We start from the raw sequence: 20,620 nt of genomic DNA, 5'->3' as shown, positions 1-20,620 counted from the left end.
GGCCCGGGATACCTGTCTCCTCCTGGGTCAGCCACAGCTTCTCCCACCTCCAGCCACCATGGAAACCACGATACACTTGACTGGCCCCAGCAGAGGGATGGTCAGGATCTTTATTGACTGGCGAGGGCAGGCGGGGGGGCGACCCTCTCTCTCATCTTCCTCATTTACAGCACCCGCTCTGGCCCTACCCCCTGCCAGTTCTTTCCACTTCGGCCTTGCCTGTCTTCTGTCTGTCCTAGGCCTGGAGGTCCATCCTGGCTGGGCCCAGGCCAGCCCCCAGGCTAAGTCTGTACAGGGTCCTCTGAGTCCAGGGTTGCACAGCCCTGGTGATCCCCAAGATGGCAGGGTACAGGGATGGAGGGCTCACTGTACCGCGGCGGTCACACGGGGGCTCCCAGGGGTCCCCGGCATCAAGGCAGACCCTCCACAAGTCAAGTGGCCATATCCCCAAGAAGCTGGGCCGGTCCCCTCACAACTCCTCTCGAATGCGAGGCGGCTTCCCAGCCTTGTCCTGGAGCCGCGGAAGCCTGCGGCTGGGGGGTTCTGGGCCGGGGTCCCTGCTGGCCACATCTTCTTCATCCTTCTCCGGCCCCCGCAGCAGCTCTTTGGCTTCCGTCCACTCCTGGGGAGTAAGGAGGAGGAGGGTCTAAGCTGATTTCCCCGGGACTCTCCCTGGGTCATCTCGGCCCCGCCCCTCGCCCGCCAGCATGCCCACCCCTCCCACAGCCAAGCCCCACCGTCTGCTCACCTGCTCCCTGTGCTCAGGGGCCCAGGTGTGCCACAGTGCCAGGGCACAGCGCCGCCCCCGTGTCACGGCCCATACACCGTGGGGATTCTCCACGCCCGAGCTGAAGGCCACAAGGCGGCCGCAGCGAGGACGAACCTGTGCCTGGGGTTGGGGGGGATGGATGGCAGATTCAGCTCCAGGGAGAGGTCTTCAGAGACCTTGACCCTGACTCCCTGGAGCAGGACAGGGTAGGGGCTCAGACAGCAGCAGCTCTCTTGCCCACCGCATCTCCTCCTTAGTTCAGGGACTACCTTGGGGCAAGTGACAACCAGGCCTCCACTTGGGAGCACCGAATGCCAGACTGGAGGCTGGAGGAGTTGGAGCCAAAAGGAGAAGGGACTCTGTCTGCCCCTGTGCCCTGCTTCTTCTGCCCACCCTCTGCCCAACCAGACTCTGGGTTCTGGGCATCAGGGTCTTGCGGACATTTTCCACCCCAGAGAGGGATTGAATGACAGGGAGCTGGTGGTGGTGAGCAAAGAAGGAGCTAAATGGATAAGGCAGAGCAATGCACAATAAAAAATCACAGCTCTGGTCCTTCTGCTGGTCCTAGACCTGAGCTTCTACCTGGAGTAGAGGCTTAGAGTTCTGTGCTTCAGCCCCCCACCTTTATTTATTTATTTTTGAGTTTTTTGTTATTTATTTTTGAGTTTTTTGTTATTTATTTAGTTATTTATTATTTATTTATTTGGCTGTACTGGGTTTTAATTACAACACACATGATTTTTCAGTTGCAGCATTCAGAACCTAGTTCCCCGACCAGGGATCGAACCTGGGCCTTCGAGTCTTTGGGGCACAGAGTCTCAGCCACAGGACCAACCAGGGAAGTCCCTCACCTGCCCTCCTATAGGAAGTGAGGTGCTCACTGAAGGCAGGGCCTGGAGGGGCCCCTTGGAGGTCTCCTGGGAGGAGCTAGGAGAGCCCCTGAACAGACAAGAGTGGGGAGATGCTGCAGAAGCCGGAAAGGAGAGGGTTGACTCAATAAACATAAGTTTAAGCAAACTCTGGGAGATAGTAAAGGACAGGGAAGCCTGGCCTGCTGCAGTCCACGGGGTCACAAAGAGTCGAACACGACTTGGCGACTAAACGACTAAACAACAACAAAGGCAGCCTCAGCCATCTCCCTGCATTTGCCTCTGGGCACCCTCGGCTTTGAATGCCCAGCCTATGGCTGGGCTCCCTGCTCCCCTCCCCCCCCCCCCCCCCCCCCCCCGCCCCAGTCCCCCAGTTACCGTGACCGTGAGTGCGTTGGGCTCTGTGAAGAACAGGTCCCCGCCCTGGAAGTCATCGTTGAGGTAGAGGAGTCCACTGGGGAGAGAGGAAGACAGGAGGCAGGCAGTGAGACCCCGACCAGGCGCCCCGCCCATCCCTGGAGGGCCGCCCACCTGTAGTCTCGGTAGGTGTAGGCTGGGGGCTCCCGCCAGCATTCCCCAGTGTCGGGATCCAGGACACAGTTGTCGGCGTGCACCGGGTGGCTCAGGTCCATGCGCTGCGCCTGCTCCCCTGGGAAGCCAAGGGCCTGGTGGGCGCCCACCCACACCCGCCCTATAGATTCAGGGTCACAGCCAAGCCCCTGCTGGGCAGGGGAGTCAGTCCTCCTGCAGTGAAGATGGAAACCCACACAGCGGGGGTGCTGAGGGAGTGCAGGGCCCTGAGATGGGGGAGCCCTGGAGGTTACCTTCTATGGCGCTCCGGCACACCAGGTGGGTGAAGGAGAGGTGCAGGGGCCGGTCGGGGGAGAAGTAGGCCTGGGTTAGGCTCCGCACCCGTTCGCTCACCTCCAGGAGCAGCTGGGCACCCTGACTGCCCACTGCCCCAGCCCGGGCCAGCTGCGGCAGAGAATAAAGAGTAGGGAAGGGGAGGTGTGGTAAGGCTGGTCTCAGCCTCTACCCCACCTCCACTGCCATCCACCCATGGTTTGGGGCTCGCAGCTGCACATCAACCCAGCCCAGACCGCTCCTTTCATTATCTCTGTGGCAACAACCTGGGTCCCTCAGTGGGGAACCCCCTCCATCAGTCCTGGGCCGAGAACCCCTGAGTCCCAGGAGAGCCCTCCACAAGCAGAGAGACCAGCCCTCTTCTCCAGCTCTGTGTCTCCTCACCTGCGCGGCCTTGAGCACCGTGAGCCCTTCAAAGTGTTCGTGGGGGGTGTGTGGGGAACGGCGACCCCGATAGCCAGACCTGGCTCCAGCCTCAGCTGCATCCTAAGCAGAGAGGGAGTTGGCTGTGGGGTCACCCTGCCCAGATCTGGGCTACCACCCACCTCACAGGGCTACTCGGCCTTCCCTCCAACCAGCCAGTCCCTGGAAGAGGCTGGAAGCTCCTGCAGTTCTCTGAGCTGCTGCCCTTTCCAGAGAATGACTAACTCCACGTCTGTGTGGTCACTCCTGGTAAATATCTGGAACCCCACTGGCCGAGAGGACTGTGCATAGGACTCTGGAGGGCTTCCTACAGTGGGGAAGGAGCTCCGGGAGATCAGGACAGCAGGGAAAGGGGCAGGAAGGGCTCGATCACTCGTTCTGACGGGCTGAGAACAGAGGAGTCTCTCTGGAGCAAGACCCTGGCAGGAGGTTCAACAGTTGGGCCGGGTCCCCGCGGACCTGAGGTGGGGACGTGGCACCAGCCGACACATCTCTCTCCCATCCCTTCTCACCTGACACACTCTTGGAGAATGTGGGAACCCTTGATGCTGACTCCAAATCCCCCAGCTGCCTCCACAACTCTCATCACCCTTTACTGACACTTCTTCAATCTGCTTTTTCTTTCTTTTTTCTATTCAGTCTGCTTTTTGAAGCTCAAAGCACCACTATCTAGTTACCCCGTACATAAGCCTCATCTCTGAGAGGCCACCTAGTCACTCAAGCTCTCACTCATTCATCCATCATTCAGTAGGTATTGAGCACCGTGTGCCAGGCACTGTTCTGGGCACTGGGGACTCAACTGCGAACACGAAAAGTCCCTGCTACTACAGGCTTTATATTCTGAGAAAAACAAACCAGGTCAATTCAGACAGTGATGTATTACATGGAAAATTAAAGCAGAGTTACAACCTTGCAAGCGCCCTGGCAGAGGTTAGGGGATAGCTGATACTGAGGAGTTACCCTTGAGTTCATTCTTCATCACTCATATAGATTTCCTCTGAGGCCCTAGTGGTAAAGAACCTGCCTGCCAATGCAGGAGACGTAAGAGATGTAGGTTCAGTTCCTGGGTCAGGAAGATCCCCTGGAGGAGGAAATGGCAACCCACTCCAGTATTCTTGCCTGGACAACCCCATGGACAAAGGAGCCTGGTGGCTCCATGGGGTACCAAAAGGTTGGATAAGACTGAGCACGCCCCCCATACACACACATAGATTTAGTTCTTAAATTCTCTTTCTTTGAGTTTCTAAATATTTCCCATCTGTCCTCGTCTTCATTGCCTTGAAATGAGACCTATCCTAGGGCTGTCACCCCTAAGCTCCTCTTTACTTCCCTGTCCCGTTGCATTCTCTGTGCTGCCACTAGAGGGCGCTCCCGGTCCTATAGGACGAAGACTCCAGACCCTGCACTTTGGAGTTCTGCAGAAGACAAAAATCCACTCCTCCTTAAATCCTTCTGTAAACTGTCCACCATCTACAAAGAGAGCCCAAACTCCTTGGCAGGGTACAGAGGTCCTCACCCATCTCTCAACCCGCGCCTCCTCCCCATTCCTGTCCCTGGATAATACACAGCTTGATGATAATAGCAACAGCTCATACTGAGTATTCGCACATTCTTCCAAGAGCTTTACCATGTACTGACTCATTTAATCCTCATAAACAGCCCTACAACAAAACCACTGTGTTTAGCCCTGTTTTGTAGAGGAGGAAACAAGGCTCTCAGATGTTGAAATACATAGCCCAAGGCCACACAGGTAATTCCTGCTGGGCGTGCCCATGCTCTGAACTCTGTGCTCCACTCCAGTTCCCAAACCCCGCCCCCTAATTTTTTTTCCCAGCAGCCTGATTTTCCTCCCTTCTCTATCTGGTTGTTGTTGCTGTTGTTCAGTCGCTCAATCCAGTCTGACTCTTTGCTACCCCATGGACTGCAGCACGCCAGGCTTCCCTGTCCTTCACTATCTCCCAGAGTTTGCTCAAACTCATGTCCATTGAATCAATGATGCCATCTGACCATCTTGTCCTCTGTCATCCCCCTGTCCTCCTGCCTTCAATCTTTCCCAGCATCAGGGTCTTTTCCAGTGAGTCAGTTCTTAGAATCAAGTGGCCAAAGTATTGCAGCTTTAGCTTCAGCATCAGTCCTTCCAATGAATATCCACGACTAACTTCTTTTAGGATTTTCTGGTTGGATCAACTCTACACTTTCACTCTACTCTTTCACCTTGCAGTCCAAGGGACTCTCAGGAGTCTTCTCCAGCACCACATTTCAAAAGTATCAATACGTCAGTGCTCAGCCTTTATGGTCCAACTCTCACATTCATATATGACTACTGGAAAAACCATAGTTTTGACTAGACCGACCTTTGCTGGCAAAGTAATGTCTCTGCTTTTTAATATGCCGCCTAGGTTTGTCATAGCTTTTCTTCCAAGGAGCATCTTTTAATTTCATGGCTGCAGTTACCATCTGCAGTGATTTTGGAGCCCAAGAAAATAGTCTGCCACTGTTTCCATTGTTTCCCCATCTATTTGCCATGAAGTGATGGGACCAGATGCCATGATCTTCATTTTCTGAATGCTGAGTTTTAAGCCAGCTTTTTCACTCTACTCTTTCATCTTCATAAGAGGCTCTTTTTTTAAAAAAATATTTTATTTACTTATTTATTTTACTGAGCCGGGTCTTAGTTGTGACACTCAGGATCTTTCATTGCAGCATGTGAACTCTTATTTGCAGCAGGGATAGAACCCAGCCCTCCTGCACTGGGAGCACAGAGTGTTAGCCATTGGACCACCAGGGAAGTCCCCATAAGAGGCTCTTTAGTTACTCTTTGCTTTTTGCCACAAGGGTTGTGTCATAGGCATATCTGAGGTTATTGATATTTCTCCCAACAATCTTGATTCTGGCTTGTGCTTCATCCATCCCGCCATTTCACATGATGTACTCTGCATAGAAGTTAAATAAGCAGGGTGACAATATACACCCTTGATGTACTCCTTCCCCAATTTTGAACCAGTCCATTAGTCCATGTCTGGTTCTAAATTTTGCTTCTTGACCTGCACACAGGTTTCTCAGGAGGCAGGTAAGGTGGTCTGGTATTCCCATCTCTTTATTTTCCACAGGGTGCTGTTGTTTCTCCACAGTCAAAGGCTTTAGCATAGTCAATGAAGCAGAAGTAGATGTTTTTCTGGAATTCTCTTGCTTTTTCTATGATCCAACGGATGTTGGCAACTCATGCTGTCTGGTTAACTCATGCTTAAGATGAAGCTCAAATGCCACCCCTTACAGGAATTCTTCTGTGATTTTCATCTTGGTACTTCTAATTGAATGAGTACGTCTTTTATCAAACTCACCACCTGCTGTGATTATGTCTCCATGCCTGATGCCTTCTCTGTACACTGAGCTCCCAAATGCACAGTCTGTGTTTATCTCCCTGGAACCTGGGTATTTCCAGTACATACCAGGGACTCAGAGAAGAACAAACCCAGAGTGAGACTGAAGTTTCATTTATTGGCAGACTCAACCTGGTGAATACAGATCATTCAGCCCGAGAGACGTGATGATGGAGAAGCAGGCTGTGTGTCTGCAGAGGCAATAACTAAGCTCTCAGCCAACCAAGGCATCTTCACCTGCACACTCACCCTTTTTGATGCATTTACGTTTTTTGTTTTGTTCTTCCCATCAGTTTCTAGCAAACTTCTGTAAAATGTCCAGCCCATGCCAGCTATGCCATGTCAGCTTAGTCGCTCAGTCATGTGCAACTCTTTGCCACCCTTTGGACTGTAATCCACCGGGCTCCTCTGTCCATGGGATTCTGCACGCAAGAATACTGGAGTGGGGTGCCACTTCCTCCTCCAGGGGATTTTTCCAGGGATTGACCCTGTACCTCCTTTGTCTCCTGCATTGCAGATGGATTCTTTACCCGCTGAGCTGTCATTGGGGAAGCCCCATGTCAGTTAAGTTGAGAGGAAAAGGAACTTGTCCACAGGAGGGAGAGAACATCAGCAGTCCCCACTGGAGGGTCTGAGAGGGCAGGGGAGTGGGGAGGGTGGCGAGGGGGGGGGACAGGCCAAGAGCAAGGGGGCAGGCAGCTGTGCTTGAGGGTCCCCCAGTAGCACTGTGCCACCTCCTTACAGGTCCTCTCACCTTGGCCAGCTGCAGCAGCACCCCACACTCGGCCGGGGTGAGCAGCCCGTCCAGCACGGCTCGCTCCGACCCATTCAGCTGCCTCGCGTCTTGGGTCAGGGTTACTCCCTCCATGAGGAGGACATCTGCGGGGGAGGGACAGGGCAGGGGGTTGATGGTCCCCCGAAGGCAGACCCAGCCCCTTCCAGGCTCCTGCCTCCCGCTGTCCCAGGAACTCACCCTTCCAGTGAGTCAGGGGCTTCGGTTGTGGAGGCTCATCGTCCCACGGCCTCTTCTCCTGATCCTCTCTCAGGGGTGAGAAACATGCTCAATGAACACATGCCGGTCCAGACCCATCTCTCAGACCCCGCCTCCCAGGACTCCTCCCCTTACCCTCCACCCAGGCCACGCCCCTCCCACCGCAAGGCACCTCCTACCTGAGCTTTTCTCTAAGGGCCTCAGGGATGAAGGCAGCTGGGGTCCAGGGGTCCTGGGATGGTCAGGAAAAGAACCATCACCTGCCAAGTCCACCTCTGAGTCCTTGACGGTAGACCATGGGCTACCATACTAAAGTCCTCCTGCTTCCAGAGGGGAAGGTGGAAATGGGGAAGCCCCGGACTCATTGTCAGGAGCCCGGGGCACTGGGCCAAACACCGCAATAATAATAACAACAACTTTCAAAGCACCGTTTGCCAGGTGCTTTTTAAAGAGCTTTATATGTGTGTTAGTCGCTCAGTCGTGTCCGACTTTGCGATCCCATGGACTGTAGCCCGCCAGATTCCTCTGTCCATGGGATTCTCCAGGCAAGAATACTGGAGTGGGTTGCCACTCCCTTCTCCAGGGGATCCTCCCCACCCAGAGATGGAACTCGAGTCTCCTGCGTTGCAGGCAAATGCTTTACCATCTGAGCCACCAGGGAAGAGCTTTCTATACAGATGTGGAGTTTATCATTTAAAGTTTACAATAGTCTTATCAAACAGGTCGTATTAATGTGCCCATTTTGCAGTTGAGGGCTCTGAGACACAAAAACGTAAAGTAACATGCCCAAGGTCACACAGCCCATAAAGACAGGGTTGGGATTTAAGCAACGGTGCCCAGACTTGTCCGTTAGGGGACAGGGCAATGTCTGCAAACATCTCTGACGGCCACGACACAGGGATGCTAGCGACACCTACTGGGCAGAGTAGGGACAGCCCCTTTTCTCCCAGTTAGGAAATATTGGCTTCAAACAGCAAGATAGCCAAGAAGGCTGGGGGAGCCTGCCTGACGCTGGAGCACTGACGAGAATAACCTCTGCCTTTTAGTTTCCCCTCAAAACTACCACAGAAAGAAGAGTATGAAAACAAGCAGCAGACTTTCCTGTACTTTGTAGCAAGTGACATGGCTTCAGCAGAGCTATAAGTATGGTGTTTCCATTTTACAGGGAAGCTGAGGCTGAGGCCGAGCCAGCAAAGGTCCAGAGCTTGTCTGCGGCAGAGAGACCAACACCTAGGCCTGCGTGATCCCAAAGCTGCCTGTGACCACAGGCACCTGCCTGTGTCTTGTGACCCTGGGGCACAGAGTCCTCTCCAAGCCTCACGGGGTTGTGGAGGAATGAGACGGGCTGTTGAGGAGGGACGTGGCGCATCCCGTAGGCCACTGCTGCTGTCCCCCTCCTGGGGGCAGCCAGGGGGAGAAGCGGGGTCACTCACGGGATCCTTGAAGCTGGCCCCCAGGTGCTCCACGGCATAGTACAGCTGTCTCTTCTCCCCCAGGGATCGAAGGACGAAGCGCTGGATGTCCTGGGGACAGTAGGAGCGGACAGCGGGAGGGGGAGAGTTAAGGCTGGAAAAGAGGAGGGCTGCCCACAGGCTCCCTAAGTCTGGTCCTGCCCCTCTGTCAACCCTCCTCCCTCAGCAGTCAGGGTCTCCGAGCTCAGCCTGGGGTGTGTGTGTGTGTGTGTGTGTGTGTGTGTGTGTGTACACACACGTGCCCACTTGTGCACAGGTTGGGGCAAGCAGGGGTGAGTTTAAGGGAAGAAGGCTGGCTTGGACTCAGAAGTAGAGCCAGAGGACTTCCCTGGTGGTCCAGTAGTTAAGACTTTGCCTTCCGACACAAGGAGTAAGGATTCAGTTCCTAGTTGGGAAACTAAGATCTCACATGCCTTGCAGCCAAAATGCAAAAAAAAAAAAAAAAAAAAAAAACATAAAATAAAAACAAGACTGTAACAAATTCAATAAAGGCTTAAAAAAAAATGGTCCACATTAAAAAAAAAAAATCTTAACAACAGCAAAAAAAATCCGCCTGCCAATGAGGAGACACAGATTCCATCCAAAGCCCATGCAGCAATCAGCACAGCCAAAACAAATAAATAAACAACCCAGTTCAGTTCAGTTGCTCAGTCATGTCCAACTCTTTGTGATCCCGTGGACTGCAGCACGCTAGGCTTCCTTGTCCGTCACCAACTCCTGGAGCTTGCTCAGACTCATGTCCACTGAGTCAGTGATGCCATCCAACCATCTCATCCTCTATCGTCCCCTTCTCCTCCTGCCTTCAATCTTTCCCAGCATCAGGACCTTTTCCAGTGAGTCAGTTCTTCAAATCAGGTGGCCAAGGTATTGGAACTTCAGCTTCAGCATCAGTCCTTCCAATGAATATCCAGAACTAACTTCTTTTAGGATTGACTGGTTGGATCTCCTTGCAGTCCAAGGGACTCTCAGAAATCTTCTCCAGCACCACAGTTCAAAAGCATCAATTCTTTGGTGTTCAGCCTTGTTCACGGTCCAACTCTCAAAACCATACATGACTACTGGAAAAACCATAGCTTTGACTATACAGGAGGGCTTCCCTGATAGCTCAGTTGGTAAAGAATCTGCCTGCAATGCAGGAGACCTGGTTTCGATCTCTGGGTTGGGAAGATCCCCTGGAGAAGGGAAAGGCTATCACTCCAGTATTCTGGCCTGGAGAATTCCATGGACTGTACAGTCAGTGGGCTCACAGAGTGGGGCACGACTAAGTGACTCACTTTCCCTTCACTTTGACTATGCGAACCATTGTCAGTAATGTTTCTGCTAAAAAAAGAAACCACCTTCCAATGCAGAGGACATGGGTTCAATCCCTCGTCAGGGAACTAAGATCCCTCAAGCCGCAGGGCAACTAAGCCCACACACTGCAACAAGAGAAGGCGTGCACCAACTAGAGAAAACCCATGTGCCAAGGAGATGAGCCTGTGGGCCACATGAAGACCCAGTGCAACCGAAATAAGTTAGAAAAAAACAGAAAGACAGCCTGAAGTGGGGAGCAGGGAGTGGAGACAAGGCCAGATGCTGAACTTGGGGTCGCCTTTGGCCAGAATGGGGGGCAGGTCCAGGTGACTTCTCCACTGTATTTGTCTGATTTAGGACAACCTCACAGGGTGAGCTGGAGAAGGGAATGGCCACCTACTCCAATGTTCTTGCCCTGGAAATCCCATGGACAGAGGAGCCTGGTGGGCCTACGGTCCATGGGGTCCCAAAGAGTCGGACACGACTGAGCAACTTAGCACACATCCACAGGGTAAGTGAGTAGAGGGTACCTCTCTGGGCCCGAGGCCAGGTCTCGGCTCCCCCAGCTGGGCCTGGTACCGGTCCAGAGCCGTCTTGGCAGCCTCATCCTCCGGGTAGAAGAGCAGGAAGCTCAGAACATTCTCCATAGCCTGGGACAGATTCCCCGCTGGGGACAGAGCAACAGCTTGGGGGTGCGGCCCAGAGACCAAGCACCCCAGTCATCCCTGGGAAGGGCCAAGAGCCGGGGGACAGAGGCAGAGCCAGAGAAGGTGGTCTCCCAGTGACCATCCCACCCAGCAGACAGCCTCATCCATTGCTTCCTCCCAAAGCTTCCTGGAACATACCTGGGCTGTGTGGGCAGAGTTCAGAGGGGAGGTAGAGAAGAGAGAAAAAAGGAAAGTGAGAAGCAGCGAGGACAGAAAGAGCCCTGTGACCCAGCTCCCAAGTGTCCCACATTGGAGAGCCAGAGTCCTCTGAGGTGGTGGTCCCCAGGGAGCCCCGACCTACTCAGATGCAGAGAGAGATGGAAAGATGGAGAGACGGAGCTCCGGGTACCATCACAGACAGACCTTCACTCTCCTGGTTCCAGCCCCAGTCCACCCACCCGGGGTTCACCCTTCCCCCTCACGGACCTTGAGCGTGGGCCTCGTGCAGCCGCCTCAGCTGGGTGGGAAGGAAGTCAGGAACAGGGAGGCTGCGACCAGGACGTGTGGCCACGTCCCCCACACAGCGCTGCCGGCATTGCAGGACACGGGTCCAGTGCCCTGTGGGGGACACAAGGGGGACTCACTCAGCTAGTGATGTGCCTCCCCTACCCCACGGCACGTGATCCCCGCCCCCCGCACTCCAGCCCCTTACCTGCGATGGCTTCATACAGACCGCCCTGGCTCCCGGTCCCCTCCTCCTCCTCTGCCTCCCTCTCCTGTTCCTCGGGCCCCTCACAGCCAGCCCGGCAGCTCTCCACCTGGGCCAGGCTCTCCTGCAGGGCCTCCTCCAGCCAGGGCAGTGCCAGGCCTGCCTCCTGGCGCCCAAGATGCTCCAGGCCGGTGTCAAAGGCTGCCTGTTGGGGAGGGGAAAGGTCAGTCACCCGAGATCCTGGGGGCAGGGGTGGAGGGTGCCAAGATAGATCGGGAGACAGAAAGAAGGGGAGGGGCATTGGCCTCACTGGGGGCCTGGACTCCAGGTCTCAGGTCACCTTGGGGAATACAGGGCAAGCCTGAGAATCCGAGTGTTAGCACATGAGACTGCGAATCTCAGGAGGAAAACTAGGTCCCAGAGAGGGACCCTCCCGTCAGGGTCACAGAGGACAAACCTGGATTTCCTGATGCCCAGTAGACAGTGCGCAGCCGGGCGAGGCCTGTGTATCCCATCAGTCAAAGGCTGGGGGTTGGGCTGGGGTCAAGCTGAGGGTCTCACCCAATATGGGGGCGTCTCCAGGTCCCGGAAGCTCTGGGGCCGAAGCCCTGACATCCGTCTGTACTTAGCCATGTCCTCCCGCATCTGCAGGTGTGCTGGGTTTGCCACAAAGAAGGTGTGCGCAGCGGCTGCTGCCAAGTCCAGCTTCTTCAGCTGAGGTGGGGGAGGGACGGGGGAGTCGGCCCCCGGGGCAGGAGTGTCAGAGTCTGCCCCTCCCCAGCATCCCCACCCTAGCCTTCTGGAAGACTGGTAGGGGAAAGCTGCCCACCACCCAACCTCCAGACTCCCAGTAAGTGGGGACTCTCAGGAGTCTGGTAGCCACCGTAAGGGGGTCTCAAAGACTGGAGTGGGTGGGATGTGGGCAGAGGGACCTCACTGGAGAGACAAGGCGGAAGTGATGGCCGCGTGAGGTGGGGATGTAGGGGTGACCCTAGCCGCCACCAAAAGCCGCAGTTCTCCAGGACCCTGAGCTGAGGTGTGTGTGACCGGCGCCCCCCTTCCCCGGCCACGTAGGCGTTAGTAGGCAACAGCTACCGCACCAGTAGCTGGGCAGGGTCCCACGACCGGACACCAGAGCCCTCAGCCCTGCCCACCTCCTCTTTCTTTCCCGAAGCTCCTTCCTGCCCCAAGCGGAGGCTCACGCTCACCCCCTACCCGCCCCCCAGTTCCCTCTCTCCAGCTGCGTCTCCCGCCCCTGTCCCCGCCCCAGTTCACTCCTGGGAAGAGGCGCTGTCACTCCACGTAGGTCTCAGTAAGACTTCCTAGAACTCCAGGCCCCTGCCCTCCATCTTCGATCGGCTTCCACTCCCTTCCAACTTTGCTCCCACCCTCCCGAGGCCGTGCCCCACTCTGTAGGTACTGGTCGCGGCTTGCCAGGACCGACTCCAAAGGCGAGGTCCTGACCACACAGCCCCACCCGAGTCCCGGCGTTTGCTCGCCGCCCCTTCCCGGGAGCTGCAGGAGGACCCCCGGGCCCCGCACCTGGTAGTAGGCCCTCTGCAGGTAGTTGTAGGGCTCCCGCCGGCGGAAGGCGTCCCGGATCGCGCTCCCCACGCGGAGCCGCGCCGCGCCCCCGGGGCCCAGCCTCCGCGCCCCGCACTGGGTCAGGCACTCGGCGCGCCGCAGCGCCGCGCGGAGGAGCAGCGGCTCCCAGGCCCCCGGCCCGGAGTCGGGCCCCGGGTCGGCGGGGAGCGAGACCCCCGGCTCGGCCGCGCAGTGCGCCCCGCAGTCCAGCCGCGCGCGGCCCAGCGCCGCCTGGCTCCGCAACGCTTCCCGCAGCAGCGCCACCGCGGGCGCCCAGGCCCCCGCCGCGTAGGCGCGCAGCCCGTCCGCGTAGAGCAAGTCGGGGGCCTGGGGAGGCGCCCCCGGGGACGGCGGGGCCAGGCCGGGGGGCTCGGGGGACCCCGGGGGAGGCAGGAGCAACAGGAGCAGTAGCCACCGGAGGAGCCGGAGCATCGCGCCAGAGCCGCCGGCCGGCTGCAGGAGGGAACTGCGGGAGCCGAGAGCGAGAGCGAGGAAAAGGGGGAAGGAAGAGGGAGGGGAAAGGAAGGAGGGATGGAGAGGAGGGAGGGGAGGAGGGAGGAGCGCCGCCGGGAGCTGATGCGTCCAAGCCCCAGCCCGGAGAGGCCGGGGTGAGAGAGAGACTGGAGTCTGAGGACGCCCGCGGCGGCGGCAGAACGTGGAGAACGTGGGCTTTAGGACAAGCTGGGTGGCGTCCAGCGAGAAACAGACGGTGGAGAGAACAGGGCAGAAGCCGGCCCTGGAGCAGGCCTGAGGAGCCTCTTAGGACCCCTGACTCCAACCTCGGGGGGCCCATCGTACGGGAATCGCTATGACGGACTGGACTCCCCTCCACTCTGGGCCCAGGAAAAGGAGAGTGGAAGCCTCCTGCACACCCACCCGCACTTGTAGAAGAAAAAGAGCTTTAGAATGCTGCAGGGCGGAGCGTAAACTCCAGGCCTGACACCAAGTCTGCTCAAACGTTTTCCTGCCCAAAAAGTGGGCGCATACACATTTGGGGAAAGGAGGAGAGCTGAGGCCTGCAGTGTGGCCGCCAGGCTCCTCTGTCCATGGGATTCTCCAGGCTAGAATACTGGAGTGGGTTGCCATTCCCTTCTCCAGGGAATCTTCCCAACCCAGGGATCAAACTCGAGTCTCCTGCATTGCAGGCAGGTTCTTTATGTTCTGAGCCACAAGGAAAGCCCATGGAAGAGACAACCTCTAAAACCACCTTCACAGATCTCAACAAAGATCCTTCACACCTCACACCAGCAAACTGAAGTGTATCCCCATGCCCCTCCACCCCAGCCCAAGATGCTCCCAGAAGCCCATCTCTGTGATTGTCTGCATACTTGTCTCTCTCTGGGTGTATTTCTGGGCCTCCATCCACTGCTGCTCCATCCACTACCCCTGCCCTATTTTGTCCTTTATGAGCCACTCCACCCAACGAAGCCTCTGACCATCCCCTCTGCCACCACAGCGCACTGGACACACAGGTTTCCATGGTGACACGTCGACTTTAATAGTTGCTAAGGAGGATGGCAGGTGAGGCAGGTGTCTGGTGACTGGGATGGGAGCCAGCTGGCATTCCTGGGCCCCGGTTCCCGCCCATCTCCCCAGAGTCTGGAGGCTCAGGAATGGAACGACGTGTTCCCCACCCAGGCCCCCTTCTCTGAGTCCAGCAGGCCCGCTTGGGCTCACAGAGTCAGCTGGGGGAAAATGGGGTTCCCTGGGCCCCAGGATCCTCCCCAAGCTTTTGTGCTCCCTTCGCCTCCTGTCAGGGAGCAGCGTCGCCCTGCACTAAGCCCCAAAGGAAGTCCAATGGCCCGGGTATCAGGGGACCCCAGGGAGAGTCGGCGGGGTGAGACCCCCAGAGGCCTGGGCCGGCGAGGAGAGGGCCCCGGTGAGGCGGCTGGAGAAGGCAGAGGTGTCTCGTCAATGAAGGTGGTGATCTCCTCTCGGAAGAAGCCTGGACCCCGTGGGGGTCCCCCACCTGAGCCTAGAACCCCACCCTCCAGGAACTGGCGGAGGGTGGCCAGCCCCCCGCCTCCAGCCTCATCCTCCTCGTCCTCCAGCCTCTGCCTTGGTCCCAAGTGTTCAGGGGGGCCCCCAAGGGCCCGGCTCTGGGCTGGGAAGACCCGAATGTCGTCAGAGGAGGACCACTTGTGCAGGAAGGAGCCTGGTGCCCGAGGAGTAGAGAAGATGTTGGTCTCATCGTGGGACAGACGGCGGGACAGAGGGACCTGGGGAGAGGATCAAATAGACCCTGAGGCGCTGCAGGGACAAAGGGGAGACCAAAGTGGGGACCCTGCAAGGTGGCTCTACGCCCTAAACTTTCGCAAAACATCCTCTGAGGGGCAGCCTGGTTCAGAGTGGTCTGACTGATGGGGAATCGCCCTAACCAGGCCTTCCTTCCACCTCCTCGTGCATGCCCTGCAGGCCAGGGCTAGGGCATGAGGGAGGGGTATGAGGGAGAACAGACTGGAAAAAAGTAGCGAGGGGATGCCCAGAACGGGACGTGTACTGCTGGGTCCCATACCTGTAAGTAGTGGACCCTCTCGAGAGGTGGAAAGAGCATGTGCCGTCCAGGTAGCAACTTTACTTGGGTGGGGTCCCTGCCCCCTGGCCCTGTGGCCCCATTGGCATCAAAGCGAACTTTGCACACTCGGCCATCCGCGTAGTCATCACAGCCCCCATCTAGAAGAGAAAAGGGGCAGAGTGGTTCGAGGCGGGGAATGCCCACCTCCCCACCCCCTTTAAGACCTCCCACTCCCTGAGAAGCTCCCCAGAGAATCCTCCTGTTTCCATTAGCCTGTGAGCTCCAAGAAGAAGCAAGAGTGGCTAGTGTCTGTTGCGTTCAGTGCTGAATCTCTAGTGATTCATACACACAGACACACTTACTTGAAATAGTTACCCACCCACCCCCAGGCGCTCTCCCTGTAGTTGGGAAGTCTCGGGAGGGAGGCTTAGCTTCTTCTTGGTTCCACAGCCTTCCTTTATGGCTGTGTTAGGACTCTGGACTGTTTCTCAGTCTCTTTGCCTGGCGGAGGCAGGGCTGGGTAGTGTGGGCTTCCAGGGGGAGTAGAATGGAGGAATCAGTGGGTGGGCATGGGGAGATGCTTGGGGAGAAGGAATCAGTCCATCCAGGGGAAACCGCAGGTTCTGTCCAGCAGGGGGCACTCCAGAGCAGCCTGTCCCCACCCCCGAGATGAGCTGGTAGAAAAGGGCAGGAAAAGGAGCCGCTGCCTAGGCAAAGCGAAAGCCCAGCCCCTCCTCTGACCGTCCTCGCCGTCCTCCTCGGACATGATAGCCACGCACTGCTCCCACACCGTGCGCACGTCGGCGCGGTAGCGCTCGCAGGACCAGATGAAGGACGGCAGCAGCAGCGTCTGTGCCATGGAGCACCACAGCACAGCGAGCACCATCCACGGGGGAGCCGAGTCCGACTTCAGGGAGAAGAAGCTCACCACCTGGCAGGAGGAGGGGGAAGGGCGCCAGGTCAAAGCCCAGAGCCGAGGTGGCTCCTCCTCGACCCCAGACCCCACATCCTAGTGCAGCTGGGGGAGGGGAGAGGTAGGAAGTCAGGAAGGGATGGCCCAGATCACATAGGATGAGCACAGAGCAAAGTTGGAGTGAAGATGGATGAACTGAGTGGGAGGAAGATCCGGAGAGTATTCTAGAGAGAAAGCCCAGGGGTCTAGACAGGAGGAGCAGACGTGTATAGGAAACTTGAAGACAAGTTGAAATTCAGGAATAAGGACTGGATGGCGGATGCACAGGGCTTCCCAGGTGGTACTAGAGGTAAAGAACCTGCCGGCCAATTCAGGAGACGTAAAAGACATGAGTTCGATCCCTGGGTGGGGAAGATCCCCTGGAGGAGGGCATGGCAACCCACTCCAGTATTCTTGCCTGGAGAATCCCATGGACAGAGAAGCCTGGCGGGCTGCAGTCCATGGGGTCACAAAGAGTCAGACACAACTGAGCAACTGAGCACACACTCCCAGGGGTGCAGAAAGCTGAGGGTTAGGTGGGGTGAGCTCTATGGGGTTGCCACCAGGAGTGCTCAGGACCCTATTGCGTCCAGAGGGAATTCGGGGGTGGAGCAAGGAGCCTAACAGCTGGGTTGATAGTTGTGGAGGGCTGAATAGTGGCACTGCAAGATAGATGATGAAGCCAGAGGACAGGGTGATGGACAGAGCACAGGTGATGGAGTAGAGTACTGGTCACTGGAGAACACGCTGCAGAGCTGGGGATAGGGGGAACTAGGAGATGAGATGGACAATGGAGACGGGGGCTCACAGCGGGGCTGAGGAGATGAGAAGATGGATGATGGAGCTGCTTGTGTGGCTGATGGAATCAGAGGGGGGATGATCATGCTGGGGTCTGGATATCGGAGAGAGTGGGTTTGGGGGAGCCCCAGTCTCACCAAGATGGGCACCCCTGTGAGGGAGTCATAGAGAAAGACGATGGCGCTGACCAAGTTGGTAACCTGCAGAGATGTCTTGGCCGACTCAGAGCCATCCAGCGAGGACCGCCGCTTCCCCCGGGCATCCTCCACCACGATGGCTGGCACCTCGAAGGCTGGACGGGTACCCAAGGCCCCTGGCCCACCCCCCCTGGCCCCACCCCCACCCCCCGCTCTCCGGGCCTGCCGAGCCCTCCGGGGCCGGGCCCACAGCGTCTGGTAGAAGGTGATGGCCACACAGACCAGCCCCATGACAATGCCCCCAAGCAGCAGGAGGCTGAAGCAGACGCCAAAGCCCAGGCCAATCTTGGAGACAATGAACTGGCAGCCGCGGGCGTAGTAGCGCTCGCCATTGTTGTGCCAGCCGATGGAGGGCAGGGTGGAGAGGATGAAGCTGACCATCCAGATGCCCATGACGGCGTGCAGTGCCTGCTTCTTGGCATTGCTGAGGCGGTAGTTGACTGGCCAACGCACCATCCACATGCGGTGGTAGGAGAGGGAGGCCACAGTAAAGCAGGTGGCCAGGGCCAGCGTGTAGTAGGTGGACACGAAGACCTTGCAGATGCTCTCGTTCCAGTCATAGTCGGAGGAGGCCTGGCGCCGCAGCTGCACCACAGCGAAGGTGGTGAGGGGCACGGCCGCCATGAGGATGTGCGTGCCCGCCAGGAAGCAGAGCAGCAGCTCCAGTGGCTTGTGCTTCTGCTGCTTGGCCGAGATGCTAAGGATGATCCAGGCGTTGGCCAGCAGCGCCAGCAGCCCGCAGGCCAGCCAGGACAGCGCGTTCGAGCGGAGGGAGGCCTCCTCTGCCCCCGCCCCGCCCCGAGCCATCCTTCCTCGGTCCCCCCCACCCCCCTTGAACTCCTGGGGGTGGGGGCTGGGTCTCACCCAGGAGCCCCGCTCACACGCACCCCCATGACGCCCACAGTCCTTTCCCCGGAGTGAGGTGGGCCGCCCCTAGGCCACCCCTCTTGCTCAGCATTGCGTGACCGACCCAGCTGAGGTCCCGTGGGGATGGCGGGGGAGGAGACTGAGGGTCAGCAGAGGTGGTCCTCAGCCTCCATGTTGGGTGGGGCCCTTCCAGAAGTATCCTTGTCGTTAACGGGGAGACAAGCTGATAGCTTCCCCACTAGGAAACTGGCTGGGGAGCCCCGGTCCTCATGCCAGTACTTCCAACTCCCTTCTTCCTCTGGTTCTTGACCACTCCGGGTCTTCTGGACGCCCCCAGGGATCCTGGGGGTGGTGCTCAGCCTCCTGGACTCACTGCAAGAGAGAGCTGAGGTGTGGAAGGGGCAGAGCCTGGGCTGGTCTCCAAGTGGCTCTGAATCCCCCCTTCTCTTGAAATTATAGAAATGACTGGTCACTCTGGGTCACAGGTCATTCAGAACATTCTCCTGCCCTACACCCCCACTCAGATAAGAGCTCCAACACCCCACACAGATAAGAGCCCTGCCTTCCAGACCTCCAGGAAAGAAGGTATTCTGACTTCCCATCTCCCATCCATCCTCAGCCATTTGTCCTCCCTCCCAGGTCCCTCTTTCTGTCCTCTGCTCAATACTACTCAACCGCTATCTTCACAGCCCCGAGTCTCTCCCCAGAGCCACGTCGGCCGAGGCACGACTTGTTTCTTCCCGAGGGCTCACGGGAAACTGGGATGGGGTGTACGGCCCCTCCCCCGCTTTCCAGACTCCTGGATCCAGGGGTCCTGATGCTCAGCCCCATCTCCCCAAGCCTGCACGATCACCCTCCCACTCACCAGGGATCTGGGAAGACGGGAGAAAGGAGGCAGGGACTGAGGGGGGGTGGTTAGGGAACCCAAAGGCAGGGAAACCGCTGACATCAGAAGCATCCAGAAATGGAAAGGGGGGAGCCAGGGGGAAGGAGGAGAGTTTAAGCAGAAGAGAGAAAAAGAGGGGGCAAAGTGATAGTATCTGAAAATAGAAGAAAACGAGAGACCCCTGGAGAGGCGGGAGTGGGTGGAGGGAGGGAGCAGGGGGGAGGGAGGCTGAGAAGAAAAGCTGGGTGTTCAATAAGGTTCGGACTCCCCGCAACCCGTGGACCCCCACTCATTCCTCCCCTTCCCCGAGCCGTCTCACTCTAATGGGAAGGAAGGTGTTCTGGATGTGTTGACTCTGAGCTTACTGAGCCCCGGCGAGGAGACTAAGAGGAAACGCTGGAAAGAGTGGAGGCAGGAAAGATGGGCATAGCGGCTTTGGGGTAAACGGAATAAAAATGGGGCGCAGCAGTGGAAGGTCTGTTTCCTGTAGACCCTTAGACTCTTGCCCCCTCCCCCAGAGGTCCTTCGTCCATCCCCCACCTTTGTCTTCCCTGGGAGCCCAGTACACCCTAGTTGCCATGGCAATGGCCAGCCAGAGGAAGATAGAGGGAATTGGTCAGGAGAGCCCCCCCAACCCTCCGCTACAGCCTTGGACCCCTTCCCACCCACCCCCACCCAGGACCAGAGGGTGGGCTCGGGAAGAAACAGCGGGGACTCAGAGAGGGAGCCAGGCAGGAAGGATGTGAAGGACAGAGAGGAGGTGAAGGACGGAGAGAGATCAGAGGAAGGTGGGAGGGCGTGCGGAGGGACTCCGGGGCGGACAGGGGTCCCTCGCCCTTCGGGGTGAAGGGGTAAGGTCAGACGGCTCCTCCCTCCTGCCTGCCACCCACCGCGGTCTCCAGGGCAGAGACAGCAGGTGGCCGGGGAGGAGGGGCCGGCCGGAGGGGAAGGGAGCGGGTGGGCGGCGGGGGGGGGGGGGGTGCCCGGCCGGGAGCGCGGGGGGAGAGGCCCACGGGGGAGCGGGCCGGGGTCGCCTTACCTCGGGCTGCGCCCAGCACTGCCATGGAGACCGCACACCCGAGCGACGCGGCTCGCCCGGGCTCCCGCCGCCTGATGGCTCCAGCTCGCCGCCCTCAGCCCTCCTCCCTCCTCCCCCCGGGGCCTCCCTCCTCCCGCCCGTCCCAGCCTCTCGGCTCGGCCCCCTAGATGCCCGCCGGCCCCTCTGTCTCGGGGTCCCGCCACTGCCCGCAGCCCCGAGTCGGGATGGAGGCCAGCCCGGGGGGACCGGGAGGAGCGCGGGCCGGGGGACCGGACGGTGGGGACCTGGCGGGGGAGGGGCTAGGCAGGTGCCGGGAAGGAACCGGCTTCATTGGTGACCTGGCTCGAGTCCCGCCCCCACCCCAC

The 20,620-nt window shown here is 58.0% G+C and overlaps 2 protein-coding genes across 2 annotated transcripts; both read right to left on the bottom strand.

Moving 5' to 3' along the window:
• Window positions 1–76: 76 nt before the first annotated feature.
• Window positions 77–13,496, bottom strand: P3H3 (prolyl 3-hydroxylase 3). Its single transcript, XM_040235023.1, has 15 exons — window positions 12,960–13,496; window positions 11,979–12,131; window positions 11,421–11,622; window positions 11,195–11,326; window positions 10,592–10,728; window positions 8,730–8,819; window positions 7,476–7,528; window positions 7,279–7,346; window positions 7,060–7,184; window positions 2,887–2,988; window positions 2,463–2,613; window positions 2,170–2,287; window positions 2,017–2,092; window positions 749–889; window positions 77–622 (listed from the first exon to the last, which is right to left on the bottom strand). Exons 1-15 carry the CDS (start codon window positions 13,431–13,433, stop codon window positions 470–472), a joined length of 2,175 nt encoding a protein of 724 aa, XP_040090957.1. The 5' UTR covers window positions 13,434–13,496; the 3' UTR covers window positions 77–469.
• Window positions 13,497–14,474: 978 nt separating this feature from the next.
• On the bottom strand, window positions 14,475–20,357 carry GPR162 (G protein-coupled receptor 162). The gene is made up of 5 exons (XM_040235022.1): window positions 20,256–20,357; window positions 17,404–18,702; window positions 16,258–16,447; window positions 15,517–15,674; window positions 14,475–15,220 (listed from the first exon to the last, which is right to left on the bottom strand). The coding sequence occupies exons 2-5, from the start codon at window positions 18,268–18,270 to the stop codon at window positions 14,675–14,677; spliced, it is 1,761 nt and encodes a 586-aa protein (XP_040090956.1). The 5' UTR covers window positions 18,271–18,702; window positions 20,256–20,357; the 3' UTR covers window positions 14,475–14,674.
• Between the last annotated feature and the right edge of the window lie 263 nt (window positions 20,358–20,620).

This window comes from Oryx dammah, unplaced genomic scaffold, assembly GCF_014754425.2.
Source record: "Oryx dammah isolate SB20612 unplaced genomic scaffold, SCBI_Odam_1.1 HiC_scaffold_29, whole genome shotgun sequence".
Taxonomy (NCBI): Eukaryota; Metazoa; Chordata; class Mammalia; order Artiodactyla; family Bovidae; genus Oryx; species Oryx dammah.
Note: the sequence above shows the minus strand (reverse complement) of the source record. Positions and strands in the feature narration are given on the sequence as shown.

What these genes read in the sequence shown, in the direction of transcription:
- P3H3 (XM_040235023.1), bottom strand. Translation starts at nt 13,433, where the DNA reads ATGCTCCGGCTCCTCCGGTGGCTACTGCTCCTGTTGCTCCTGCCTCCC. An exon ending in TGGAGACGCCCCCATATTGG is followed by an intron (nt 11,623 to 11,978) that starts GTGAGACCCTCA and finishes CCTCCCCAACAG; the next exon opens with GCAGCCTTTGACACCGGCCT. An exon ending in TGCTGCTGCAGCTGGCCAAG is followed by an intron (nt 2,989 to 7,059) that starts GTGAGAGGACCT and finishes CTCTCTGCTTAG; the next exon opens with GATGCAGCTGAGGCTGGAGC.
- GPR162 (XM_040235022.1), bottom strand. Translation starts at nt 18,270, where the DNA reads ATGGCTCGGGGCGGGGCGGGGGCAGAGGAGGCCTCCCTCCGCTCGAAC. An exon ending in TCACAGGGGTGCCCATCTTG is followed by an intron (nt 16,448 to 17,403) that starts GTGAGACTGGGG and finishes TCCTCCTGCCAG; the next exon opens with GTGGTGAGCTTCTTCTCCCT. An exon ending in AGAGGGTCCACTACTTACAG is followed by an intron (nt 15,221 to 15,516) that starts GTATGGGACCCA and finishes TCCTCTCCCCAG; the next exon opens with GTCCCTCTGTCCCGCCGTCT.